The sequence below is a fragment of the Pleuronectes platessa genome, chromosome 2 (assembly GCF_947347685.1).
Source record: "Pleuronectes platessa chromosome 2, fPlePla1.1, whole genome shotgun sequence".
In the NCBI taxonomy this organism is placed as follows: Eukaryota; Metazoa; Chordata; class Actinopteri; order Pleuronectiformes; family Pleuronectidae; genus Pleuronectes; species Pleuronectes platessa.
In genome coordinates, this window is record NC_070627.1 from 18,084,820 (window position 1) to 18,098,660 (window position 13,841).

Here is a 13,841-nt window from a genome sequence, read left to right on the forward strand (position 1 = left end):
CTGGTAACTTCACCTGGTGTCATCTCGTCTCCACCAGTGCTCTGTGCCTCACCCGCCCTCTCCACCTCCACCTCCTGCTCCTCCTTTACCTCCCTCTTGCGAGTGGGGGTCGTGGTGGTGCATGTTTTAACCACACCTGGCTTTCATGACACAAGTGTGTGATGTTGTGTTTCTCTGGTGGGTTGTTTGCACGGAAGACCTGAATGAACCTCATCCCTTTTTTACAGGCTGTTAAAAAACCAACATGAAATGTTGCCAAAACCCTCTCATGACGAATCACCATTCAATATTTCTACTATTCAACTCTTCGGAAATCCTAGTCAGTCACTTGATAAATATGTATAATAGAGTATGTAACCCCAAAAGAATAGAGGGGTGATAATTTGGCAGGTATACATATTGGCTTTCTTGCCAAAATTAAGACGAGAGGATCGATAACAATTTCATATTCATGAGCTAAATACACCACTAGCTATTAAGCACAGCTTAGCATAAAGACCTCAAAGGTAGGGTTGGGAATTTGCTAGAATTGTTGCCCCGAAAGTCATCAATGGAAAATAGTGTCCGTTGCTCTCGCAGGACTGTGATAACGATGACACTCGGTTCGGATGAAAGAATTATTCGTCACACCTGACGCCACTAACCCGCCTGCCTGCCTGCCTGCCTGCACCCAGCTTGTACTCTCGGTGCACTCGACCGGAGTCTTCAGCCGGAGAGACACACACAGCTGAAGCAGAGAGGAAAGTCAGAAGTTAGCGAGTCACACACAAGTCTTCTTCCAGCATTTGCCAGTCGGTGCACGTTCATGTGTTTTTGGTGCTAGCTTTGACGATAGGGCTGATGGGAGGGGATGGGATGCATTTGCTGCATTCTCTTGCTAGCTTTTCCAGGATTACCAACCCTAGCTTTAAATTAAATAACGTTAATTCTAACACTATTTTCTTCTGTGGTGTTCATCTTCTCATCAGACTGTCAATAATACAGAAAATAGGCTTTTTTCCCGAACTATCAAACTATTCATTAGAGACAAATACAATGCAATTATACATCAGGTCTGCCACAGCATTAAATCCAGCTTCCGCTTTTAATGTTGTTGCTTTAGGTGCATCATTAATGATACAAACAAAATGTCCTCTTCACTCTGACCAGTGCTTCCTGTTTGCGTGGCATCATCACACAAATAGATGCAGCTCTCCCCTCTCGGCCTGTTTTCTCTTTTGTACTGCAAAGAGCACACACACTGATCTCCCTCCATGTTTATATTAAACTGCGGGTCTCTAGGCTCTTGGCCCTGAAACATCCATTAGCAGCTCTTATATAGTGCATTACACGGCACACCATGATATCTCACTGGCGCTGATGGAAAGGGAACAATTTCTACTATTTGTAATGGCACTAAGTGTTAAGAAATAGACTGCTGCATTTGGCCATATTTTTTTAATGCAGCATATTATTTAGAAAAAAGAGACACTGCAGTAAAATAAAGTATTCGACAAAGTACAAAGTTCGACTAATGGCTGTAATAAGATATGGTGAAATGATTAATTATCAAAATTCTTACATACATTTAAATATAAATTATTGCTAGAACACCAGGGCATCGACGATGTGATTAACTGAATTTCCATCCTGACTAGTGAAGATAGAGCTCCCAACCTTCCTCAGACATGAATTGGTTAACATCCTAAAGGGAAATAAGGTTCATTCAAATGTAACCTCCAAAATTCTTCTTCAGCTATCTCCTCAAATCTTTCCTCCCTTTTTTTCCATTCATCAAACATCGTAGTACTAAGATGCTCATATGTAAATTTTTTCTTTTCTTTTTCTAATCAAAGCTGAATCACGTTTGAAATCAGCCCTCTTTTTAAAGTACTATTGGACCAAAAAGAGAGTGAGACAGATTGTATTTGATGCTGGGTTCACTCCCTACACCTGCCACCGCAGGCTCTGCAGTAGCTGGAAGTCTGACTTATGTTGTTAAATTGTTACATCGCTCCACTTACCCACACGTACCGCAACCTCCCTTATCCCTGGGTCCCGAGAGGCAATTTGGCTGTGGGGGGGCTGAACTGAGAGTCAGCTCCCCCCTGACTGGCGGAGAAGGGATGCTGCATGTGGTGATGATGATGTCTCAGGACGCTGTGCTGTGGTTTCTTTTTGAGTTGCTTTGCAATTGGTCGACCGGGCTGTGACTGTCATTAACAATTGTTTTGAGCTTATTCTGTGCAAGTTGGTTCTTTTTTTTGTGAGACCTGCATGAAATCTTGGTTGGCGTTTTATGCGCTGTCAAAAGATACACAAGTTATAAAGCTTCTGTGTTCAATTTTGTATTTTACGTGTATTTATATATGTGTGTTTGTGTGTGTGTGTGTGTGTTGTCACACTGCGACATCGGTGTATGTGTGAGGAGAGGAGCTTGTTGCTATACTCGACAAGTTTCAAACACACCCTGCTGCATTCTGCTCACTCTGTGCACAAACTCTGTGTAATCACAGATTCTCTTTTCCCTCTTCACATCCTCTGGCTCTGCTTCTCTGTTTTACGCACTACCTCACTCTCTCAAACACACTTACACACTTACACACACATAGACACACGTACACACTAACCACCACTTGTGTTATTAGGAAGCCCACCAGGGACCAATTTTCCCACATTCCTCCCTCTTCTTCTCACCCTGTTCCTGCTCTATCTCACTCTGCTGACTGCTCTGGGCTCTGTGGGACTGTGGCCTGTCAGTGGGACATGGATTGGGAGGGGGGGGGCCGAGATTCGGCAAGAGAGATTGAGTGCACATTATATAGGAGAAACTGTGTGTGTGTGTGTGTGTGTGTGTGTGTGTGTGTGTGTGTGTGTGTGTGTGTGTGTGTGTGTGTGTGTGTGTGTGTGTGTGTGTGTGTGTGTGTGTGTGTGTGTGTGTGTGTGTGTGTGTGTGTGTGTGTGTGTGTGTTTTTAAGAAAGACAAGTTGAATAGAAAAGCAGCTCTTACTGCTGCAGTGCTTTAATTGGGCTGTTCCACAACAGAAAGAAGGAATGGAGGGGGAAGTGGACATATAGGAGTGGTGTGTGTTCTTGTGTACGAGTCAGTAAACTCATTAGGTTTGTATGGTTTTGTGTCGTCTCCATGTGTTAATTTGTGTGTCTGTGTGCATGTTTGTGATCAGTCTTGTGTCTTTCAGAACGTAACACAGATCAGCCGGGACAGTAAAACCAGTTACCGCTTTTAATGTTGTGGCTGATCAGTGAACATCTGCACGGATGTGAAAGGAAATGACACTGACAGAAGTGTGACTGTGTGTGATCTGTAGGGGTGTGATCAACCCCATCGGTGGTGTGAAGGGAGGTCGGACGGCGCCGCTTCAATGTCTTTCTGTAGCCGAGGGCCATTCCAAGCCAGTGCTGTGTGTGGATGCTACAGATGAGCTGCTGTTCACTGGATCGAAAGGTACATATATCACTTATATGGTAAATGTGTTACTTAATGTCTTAATAATTCCACTTTCTGAAAGTAACGGTATTTTACACTTGCGTGAATAGCTGCATACAAGTGTGCTATCAATGTGTCTGTACTATATGTTATTCATTACTCGTGTGCTTTTTTTAAAGCCTTTGACATTTTCTTGTTTACGTTCATACTTTAAAGCTTTGAAATTACCCACTGTGCATTGGCAGAAAGTCTGCCAATGCTTAAAAAAAATGTGTTAACTTCCACATTTTTAGTTTTTGGAATGAACACACAAGACACACAACATGTTTATTATTTAACTTCAGAGCTGTCGGCAGGCAGGTTCTTTGCTGTGTTATTTTTAACTGCTTCTGAGCTAGATATTTCACACACAGACACACACACTCACACATGCACGGATAGGTTGTTAATCTTACTCCTGGAAAGAAAGCAAATTAGAGAGTTTCTCAAAATTTGATTTCAATTAGGTATCTTGCACGGCAGCACTAAGAGCTAAACGCTAAAGTCAGCCTTCTGGTTGAGCAGTGGTTGAGCCTTTGAAGTCTCAACCCTATTGGTAGAACAACCAGATGACAATGCCAGAGTAGCAAGATTAAAAAGATCTGTTATCCCTCTTATTTATTATGATATGCAAGTCAAGCCAAAATGTGTACCTGTTGTGCTGAGTAGAGTTTTCTGATCTCCCCCTCCTCCAGATCGCACATGTAAGATGTGGAACCTGGTCACAGGTCAGGAGATCGCCACGCTCAAAGGTCACCCCAACAACGTGGTGTCGGTCAAATACTGTCCCTCCTCCGGTTTGGTCTTCTCTGTCTCTACCTCCTTCATCAAAGTGTGGGACATTCGTGACTCTGCCAAGTGTGTCCGCACGCTCACGTAAGTTTCCTCCCTGTCACCAGTCTGAACAGGGAAAAACAAGAAAACTGCATTGCTGCAGACATTTGATTTGACCCTTATGCTTTTTCATTTCACTGATGTGTTTCGAATTGCAGATAAGTCGCAAATTGAATGGGTAAAATTCGGATGTGAAATGCGTCGAGAGGAAATGAGAATGTAGAAATGTAGACTGCTGATCATTAAACTTTTCTCTCAATTTCCTCTTATTTCATTATTTCTCCCTCTCCTCCTTTTATTTGTCTCTCTCTGACACTGTCTGGCCTGTCTTTACCCCACAGTTCGTCTGGGCAGGTGGTTTCAGGTGATGCGTGTGCTGGTACTACAACCCGCACAATAACGTTCACCCAGGGGGAGTGCCAGATCAACCAGATAGCCCTGAACCCATCAGGGTCTGTGCTTTACGCTGCTACGGGGAACATTGTTCGCATGTGGGACCTCAACAGGTACACTTCATATATGGCTTTATTCATTCAATCCTACTCGGTCAAATACTAATTCAAAGAATCCTGTCAGTCATTCATGTTTTCATTAATTCCTCCACTCAAGTTAGATCATCACATTACAGGTGATGATGCATACATACATGTTAGTGTCTTTCCAGCCACCTCTAATTCTTTTACACATGGATGTAGATATGTATATGCTGCACAGATATACCTGTTTGTTTAATGTTCAGTTGGTCCTCAGTACAAAGAACCCTGAACTGGAGAATCACTCGTCGTGAACTTGCTGTTGTCGTGTTCATCAACAGCACTTAGATTAAGGGAGCGCTAGTCACCTATTTAATCAAATTGTATTAATATTGAACATATCATGGGTCATTATCAGGACTGCACCTTCCTTAGACAATACACATGCCAAGTGTGATGCAAATCATTTCTCGAGATATCTGTTCCATATACAGACAAAGGACCTAAAGATGAACTGATTAGAAATCTGGTTTCAAATGTTGAGGCCAATGTGACCGTTTAGACCCCAGAATGAATATGTTACCAAAGTATAAAGTGATGAAGTGATGATGACCACAGTTCAACTTCACTGTGATACTGGGGCCATAACTCAAGAACAGAAGGGGGAGATTGTGATCATATTTTCTGCAACTTGGCTGATTGGCGGATGCATAGATCCGCAAAGCAGTAATTCTAGTTTTTGCTCTGAGTGGGAAATTATTAAAAGATCGGACCAGACAGTTTACGCTAAGGGGCTCAGACCCATTTAATGATACATAAGAACCACCGCCCCCAGAAATGAAAAAATTATGTATTGAATATTTCTTCAGTATCGTCTCTGCCTGTGGCATCGCTGTGTCTCAGCAGTTTTGCTTCACTTGCGCGACGGAAAGTGATTTCATTCAGTGATACAGGCACCTTGAATATCTCACAAGCCACGATTTTCACAGACTTTTGCTTCTGATCCTTTGGATGCGTTTGTCTGTGTGTGTCTCTGTGTGTGTGTGTGTGTGTGTGTGTGCGTGAGTAGGTTGCAAGCCATGGGAAAGCTGACAGGCCACATTGGCTCCGTCATGTGTCTGACAGTGGGACAGTCTCTGTTGGGAAAAGACCAAGTAATCACTGGCTCCAAAGATCATTACGTCAAGGTACCAAACTCACATTCAACAAGTTTCATCCACCTCGTGGGTCTGAAGTGCTGATCGTCATGATCTCCTTCTCTCCTGCTCTCTCCTCAGGTGTTTGATGTGACAGAGGGAACTCTGGGTAATGTTGGCCCAGCTCATAATTTTGAGCCGCCACACTACGACGGCATCGAGTGTCTGGCTGTGCAGGGAGACGTGCTGTTCAGCGGGTCAAGAGATAACGGCATCAAGAAATGGGATCTGGAGCACCAGGAGCTCACTCAGGTGTGTGTGTGTATAAATGTAGTTGTACTTAATATCTTTGTGAGGATCATTTTGATCATAGACTTTATGGAGTGTAGACATTTAGACCAGTCCGCACTTTAACAGATGTTAAAGGTTAAAGATTTGCTTTTAGGGTTAGGCTCAGGTAGGGTAATCTGAAGGTATGAGTGTTTCTTGAATTGCAGTTTTAACAATTGCATTATGCCATTGAGTGTTCTACTAAAATAGAATTACAAGGATGTGTGTGTGTGTCTGTGTGTTCATTTTAAGATTTGTGTTTATCGTTGAATGAGGCCCTTTTTCCTTGGTGAAGATACAAATACAAACACATTTGCTCTCTAAAACCAAGACACTGGTGCTTCCTACACAGAACGTGAGGTCAGCAGAGTTAAGCAGGAAGCAGAAGGATTTTATATTTATGTTAATGTGTAGCTCATATATCAAAGTTTTAAAAATGCCTGCTTGACTGTGCTCCAGTGCTGCTCTGGAGATTATGTGGCACCAGCCTGCAGGTAGAAACATGCAGAGACCCCTCGTTCTCCGAGGCTTTTTAATTTATGATGTCTTGAACCTTATCTGGAGAGCAAAGCTAGTTTTCATATAATATATACCGTGCTAATGCAGTGCTGGCAGAGGCTCCGGGCTATAAACAGTATTTATGGTTTATCCTTCCTGTCAGTGATAATGCCAAATTCAAAGGTTGCTGTATTGCGTTTATGGGGGACTGTTAATTTAGTTTAGACAGATATCCAGGCCAAGACTCCATCTTCCATTCATCGTACACTGTTTACAGACTGACTAGTTTATCTTATCACACAAGTTGAAGGTTTCTCCACACAGAAGATGAACAGTGATACTTTTATAGCTGTTTAAGTTCAGACGGCATTTAAGCTGATCTCTATAACAGCTATCTAAATAAATAAGCCAATAGCCGATGCATTTCGGTCAATATGTTCCACCTCTTCTGCTCTCCACACGCAGTGCTTACCCACAGGTCACCAAAGCCTGCTCAAATCTGATTGGTCAAACCTGAAATGAAAGCCCTGGTCTCAAATCTTGTTCCACGACGACAGATTCGGTAATTCATTTGAAAAATTGCATTCAGGTTGGATTTAAATAAACTTTTTGCCATCTGAATGCAGTGATATTTTCTGAATAACTCTTTCCCTGAATTACCACATCCATGAAAGGGAGTGACACATTAATGGTGACAGAAATGGTAACATGTATTTGTTTTGACTGTACAGACTGTTTTTATAAAATTGAGTTACAGTAATAACTCCTCTACCTGCACCAGCAAGACACTGGCTAATGTGACAATATGTCAGAATTAAAAAGTGAAATGAAATGAAAGTTCAGTCGGATTGTCAGGTTAATTAGCTTTAGTCTTATTGTGGACGGCCGGATGATCTCTGTGATTCCCTTCACAAGTAAAACTCACTCCACTAACACACAGGTCAGGTCGATGTGTTCCTCTGGGTCCATTAAGACAAGCCATCCTAAACCAGGCCGTATTAAACCGTGCACCTATTAGCAGAGATTGCATGTAACTCGATATCCAACTCACGCTCGGCTATGAAAGTAAAGCCTTGTGTTGCCAGTGGAGTGTTGAGTTGGTTGACGGCTTCCTGCCATCGGAGGGCTCCCCCCATGTCTTTCTTTGACCCGGAGTGGTGGCTCTGTGGAGAGCGTTAACAGTGTCATCATGTGTAATGTGGCAGGAGAGAGCTGTGTCAACATCAGAGCGTTAGAGCCCGCACGCACCACAGCCACAGGTACTAGAGAGGAAGGTCATTCTGTGTGTGTGTCTGCGTGTGTGTGAGAATTCTCTTATGTGCCCTCTATTGCCTGCATATGTAAATAATGCATAAGAATGCACCTTGTGGGTGGATGTGGCTGTCTTATTAGCATCCACAGTAATATGCATATTAAGCAGAACTTTCTCAGGTTGTTTTGCATAAGTCCTATTTAGCCTTTGTTTGTTTTTTCCCCCCAAAACAAACAAAACAAAATGACAACATATTATTTTTACTCAAAGACAGCATTAAATCAACGGAGTCAGTGTTGTGGTCTGTGGTAAATGACCATAATGTAATTTGCGAAACATCAAAGGAATCCGTTTTACAGCCTCTCTAACGCAGTAGTTGATGTCTGATTATGTAATCAGATCAAATTGGGGCTCGGGGTGTAATAGAATATATTACAGTCGACTCTGAAGCTCTGCCTGCTCCAAGATGCTTGTGCAAGCTGTTCGGCTGCGACCCCCTCTGTTAAAATGCATACGCCATAGTGTGTTTCTTGGGGGAATATGTGAAACAATTTGTTTATAATTACTCAGTTCTGCAGTTTAGTGATTCCCCTTTGCTTGATAAACATCTTAATATATCTCCCGAAAAACAATTTAAAGTTTATGTGTGTCTTACTGGTTTTGTGGGTACGCTTATGAAACTGTTGCAGCAGTGCAGCCTTTCTCTCTCCGAGGTGTTGGCGAGCATTAACACATTTTTACCCCCTGGTGGAAAGTTTCTGGAGATAGTGAGGTAGATGTAATGCGTGTGAAAAGCTTCTCTTTATTCTTTGCAATTGTTATTCCTCGTCGACAGCTTCTGTTCCATCCAACACTAGTGGGGTGTCTGTCTTTGAACTGCCTCGCCCGACTGGTTTTTGTATTTCATGAATTCTCTTCTCTGAACAGATTCCACATTTAAATGACAAAAATCTGCTGACCCCAGTGTTCTGTTCAGTAACACAGAGGGACCTCCAAATTGATAATGATAAAACTGTGCTATTACACATAATACATTTGATACACAAACCAATGCAAACTGGGTAAATGTGGGAATATGTTATTTAGACCTGAATCACAGGGATGTTCATATGTTAACAAGACACATGTTTATTAAAGCTTAATTTAAATGATTCTCCACATGGCATGATCATTGATGACACGTGTCCATAATAATGAATGGAAAGAAGTGACTAAAAACACGAAATTGTGTAATGTACCTTTCCTGTGTTGCCTAGATACAAGAGATGCCACGTCATCAGATTGCATCTTTGGGTTTTACCTGTTTTATTGTTGCTGCACAAACATTACTGACTTTCAATATCAGTGTAATAATGCTGTGGTTTATGTTTGGCCTCTATTCTTTTCATGTATGATAAGATGGTAGCTGTCAAGCCAGGTTTGATACGGCTCATGAGTGAGTCGGTAATACTAATAGGCTCTATGGAAACCTCAGTACCATTGGGGTTGTGTGTGTTTGACTGTTCCCTTATTCTGCTCTCTCCAGGAACACTGACCTCAAGTGTTACATCATGAATGACATGAATCCATAGGTTCACTCTACCTGCTGTCTAGACACTAGTGTTTACACAACAGACAGCATTGTAGTTATTGCATTGGCCAAGGAGGTTAAGTTTTCATAGCTTTGTCTGGCTTTCAAAAGGAACACACAAAACATTACTGAGCAGATTTTCTTGAAACTTGGAAGTGTGGGATAGTTCAAGTTGAAGTTTTATTTGTCATTTGCAGTTAACACAGGGTCAACAGTAAAATGAGAAGTGGTAGCAACCTGGTCAGCTCAGCAGTGCAAGAGTTAAATTTAAATTAAAGCAAGGTAGAAAGAGCCTACTATAAAAAAAAGTCTGACAAAATACAGAACTATAAACAGCAAATCAGATGTCCCTGAATGGGCCAAAGAAGAACCCATTACATTTTAGAGTGGATTCCATTTTTCCACGTTCTTAAGCCTTGTGAGATTCTCATCATTTTTAGAATTTCTACAGAAACAATGCAGATCCCGATAATGATCTGGATGCATCTAATCTCATTACACGTAAAAGCACTATGGTGATAAATCAGCCTCGGTGGAGGTATGCGCTCTCTGAGTGCCCGTCAGATAAATACAGTTTCCGTCCGGCAGCAGCAAGATAATATATAATCAAATAGTTTTTATCTTGTTTTGTGATTTACAAATTCCTGAGTTACTGAGTCATGCGGTTTTGTATCCACCTTTGTTTATTCAAAGCAGTGCGTTATCTGCACTAGATTGTGAGCTACAGAGTGAATTACAGCCTTTTGGACAATATTGAAATCGCTTTTGGCTCTGTTAATTAAACTGTGATGAATGTGGCTAAAATAATATATATATTGCTTTTATAACTTTACAACCTTTACAATCAGACTGAGTCACTGCAGTGTTGAAAAACTTCACAACAGCAAACATATTAGTGTGTCCGATACTTGATGAAAACAATAAAGGAAAATAACTCATAGTGTTAGGTTGATTGAATTCTAATCTCAAAATGCAACTAGAAAATAACAACTGACAGAAGCAAATGTCACAGCAGCACAAAGTAGTTCCACTGTTCTGAGTGAATTCATCTTCAGTCCAATTAGAAACAAAGACACGAACACAACAGCTGAAAAATTCAAAGTGTAGACAAAATAAGAATTTAACAAGACCACATGTAAAATGCAAATAGCATTTTGAATGTTTGCTCTGTGCTTTAAGACGATGATGGTATTTGGACTCAAAATGTTGAACGTCTCACCCCTGCAGCTCAGGCGCGGTTCACTCCGTTCTTTGTTTTCTCTCTTATACAGCACAGGAAGAACATATAGGAAAATAAAAAAATAAAGAGCAGGACGTCTATTCAGAAGACAGTTGTGTTGTCAGTGTGTTACAGTTTGTTCCGTGCAGCAGAAGCGAGGTTCTGAAGTGAGTTACAGCTGAGCTGCAGCCTCAACACACAAAAACAGAAAATGGTGCTTTTGGAGTTTAAGGGGATGCAAGGGCATTTGGATCTATGCAGGATTTTATATGATGGTAGAAAAAAGAAAACTAGACAACATTCATTTTAAAGCAAACTCTCACATACCCTATAAAGAATTAAAATGTGTCCTAATTAGACTTACTCAGTAACACATCTCACTTTTGTAGCTTTATTTCTCTCCTGTGGATTGTTAAATAGAGGCTGATGTCAATGTGATTATCTTATTAAACAATAGAAAGATAAATGTATCTCAAGTACTTACATATGCATTCAAGAAAATATGCTTGAATGAAGATAATTTATATCCATTAAACATGAACGAATAAAATAAGTTTTACTGCCTCTATTTTCAGGAACACAACGGCTCATTAACACAACTGCTGTGAAACCACTGGATTAGTTGTGTTGATGTAGAAACACAACATGTAGTATTTTGATCTCTCTGACTCTTGGTGTCTCTCTGCCTTCTCCTCACAGCAAATCCCTAACTCCCACAAAGACTGGGTGTGCGCCCTGGCGTACGTCCCGGGCCGGCCGATGCTGCTGAGCGGCTGTCGGGGCGGTGTGCTCAAGGTGTGGAACGTGGACAACTTCTCCCCCATAGGAGAGGTCAGGGGTCACGAAAGCCCCATCAATGCCATATGTACCAACTCGAGACAGATCTTCACTGCATCCAGGTAAAATAACGTTACAGTTCTCCACCACTACTAGTCCGAAAATCGTTCCTTTCAAAATACTGGAAGGTAGAAGTATCCGTCAAACTTTCCTATCTATGCAATGCACTATTTTATTGACATAATTAAAGAATATGGATTAAAAGACACAGTATTACCTATTTTGAGAGTGAAATGTCCCTGTTATGTCTAAAGGAATATTCTTATATATTGATTACACCAATTTTGACCCCGGGATCAATAAAGATTCTCCATTTTCTGTCCTGTTTACAAATCCTATGAAAAGAGCAGAAATAAATGAATCTTACAAACAAGTTGCCAAACCCTAATACATTTTATTGCCATCGTCGTAACACCATTGAAAATAAATAACTAGGCCTCATGGTTGATCTGGCAGACATTTTTCTCCCACTGTAATTTAATGGGCACTGTAGTTTATTTAATATTGATTGTTTATTAATCTGCTGGTTAAAATAATCCCTAACAATCGCATAATTTACGGCTGTTTCAGTAACTGTTACAGAAGAGCATAGTGTGCAGCTGTGTAAGACATTGGTCAGCCTTTTTATAAGATGAAAACTCTAAACTTATGACCAATATTGAAAGACGTATTTCTTTAGGGATGTATGGGCTTGGATCAGAGAGGATGTTGGACAGGAAAATGTTCCTGATTTCCATGAAATGTCCATGACTAGATTATGATTCATGTTTGATTCTTCTCTTGCATAAAGCTGCAGGTGTGCGTCAGCGTTGTGCAGCTCAGAGAGGGTCACAGTGCTTCTTTGTCTTTCTATTTGCTACATCAGACTGAGAAAACGCTTGATTTCCTCTTTGTCTGAGTGGTCTCTCCTGTTCATTCTCTCTCTTCTCAATTATCTGGCGGATTTTCACTGAAGCTTTGTCTTCTTTGCTCATCTTTCTTCTCTTCTCCCCACATCTCATGCTCTGTTCTTCTATCTTCTTTCTGTGGACAAACTTTTTTCCACCTGTATGGTCACTGTTCTTCATCCTTACCTTCCTCCTCCTCCTCCTCCCCCTCGTGCGACCCCAGTGACTGCAGGGTGAAGTTGTGGACCTATGTGCCCGGCTTGACTCCATGTCTTCCTCGACGGGTCCTGGCCATCAAGGGCCGGGCCACCAGCCTCCCGTGATCTGCCTCCTCTCTGCTCACCAACCCTCCCCTCCTCTGGTACTCTCTTAAACTAATTTCCACATTTTCTCCCCCTTACATTAGTTTTTCCTTTCTCAGTTTCTTCCCTTTTCTGTTCGCCCCTTTTCTGAACTGATTCCAGACCACTGCCTCCACAAAGACAAAAACAAACAATCAAATTACTCATAGTTTTACGCAAAGTAACTTTTAATATTCTCATGTGTGCAGATCTAACTAATCTTGTTTGTATTATGGGAAATAAGGATATTTTCTTTGTTTGGAGTTCATGTCTAAAATCCGCGAGTTGTTCTTCTGGAACTCAAGATAACCAATTCCCCCAATTTTGTGTGTTTGCATGTGTGTGAGTGTCTGTGAAGTGCATCTTTTTGTCACTGTCTTTGTGGTTGTTTTTTAAAGGAAAAGACTGCCTGATAGATGTTCTGCTATTTTCTTCCTTTGTTGTGTCTCACCACCACCCTCCTTTCTCTCTCTCTCTCTCTCTCTCTCTCTCTCTCTCTCTCTCTCTCTCTCTCTCTCTCTAGTGACAAGACAGTGAAGATCTGGTTGTCAAAATTGTGGATGAAGAGGTGACGACTGAAAGACAACTGATGGTTTCCATTGTCAACAACCACCTCAAGTTATGAGATACGACACTGAAATCACAGTTTCCAAGGCAATCTAGTTTTTTTTTTCAAAATGATAGAGCCGATGTGGGATATTTTTCCGAAGGCAAAAGACTCTTTGCATCTCCGATTTTTTTTACTGCCAATTTGAAAGTGCCATTCAGGTGTGATGCTGTTTGGACCAGACAGACCACATCTTCATCGACATGGATACACTAGGCAGAACGATATTTCTCCTCGCATCAGATCTGTCTCGGGTGGAAAGGAAGAGATAAAAGTGTCCTTCTGTTCTTTCACTAAGGTTTCAGAAAACTTGCGAAGCAGCTAGAGATGAACGTGTGGGTTGATGTACCGTCTGAACGTGGAGATATATTCCGGATTTAGATCTCCGAGC

General features: G+C 41.5%; 1 protein-coding gene across 1 annotated transcript in view; it reads left to right on the forward strand.

Moving 5' to 3' along the window:
• The window catches only part of kif21b (kinesin family member 21B), a 56,267-nt gene extending 42,922 nt beyond the window's left edge, over positions 1-13,345 (forward strand). The window contains exons 27-33 of the mRNA XM_053432255.1: positions 3,309-3,445; positions 4,162-4,342; positions 4,642-4,806; positions 5,843-5,960; positions 6,051-6,221; positions 11,478-11,677; positions 12,726-13,345. Of these exons, the coding sequence (XP_053288230.1) occupies positions 3,309-3,445; positions 4,162-4,342; positions 4,642-4,806; positions 5,843-5,960; positions 6,051-6,221; positions 11,478-11,677; positions 12,726-12,825 (1,072 nt within the window). The 3' untranslated portion in view covers positions 12,826-13,345. The remainder of the gene's footprint in view (positions 1-3,308; positions 3,446-4,161; positions 4,343-4,641; positions 4,807-5,842; positions 5,961-6,050; positions 6,222-11,477; positions 11,678-12,725) is intronic.
• Positions 13,346-13,841: the final 496 nt, after the last annotated feature.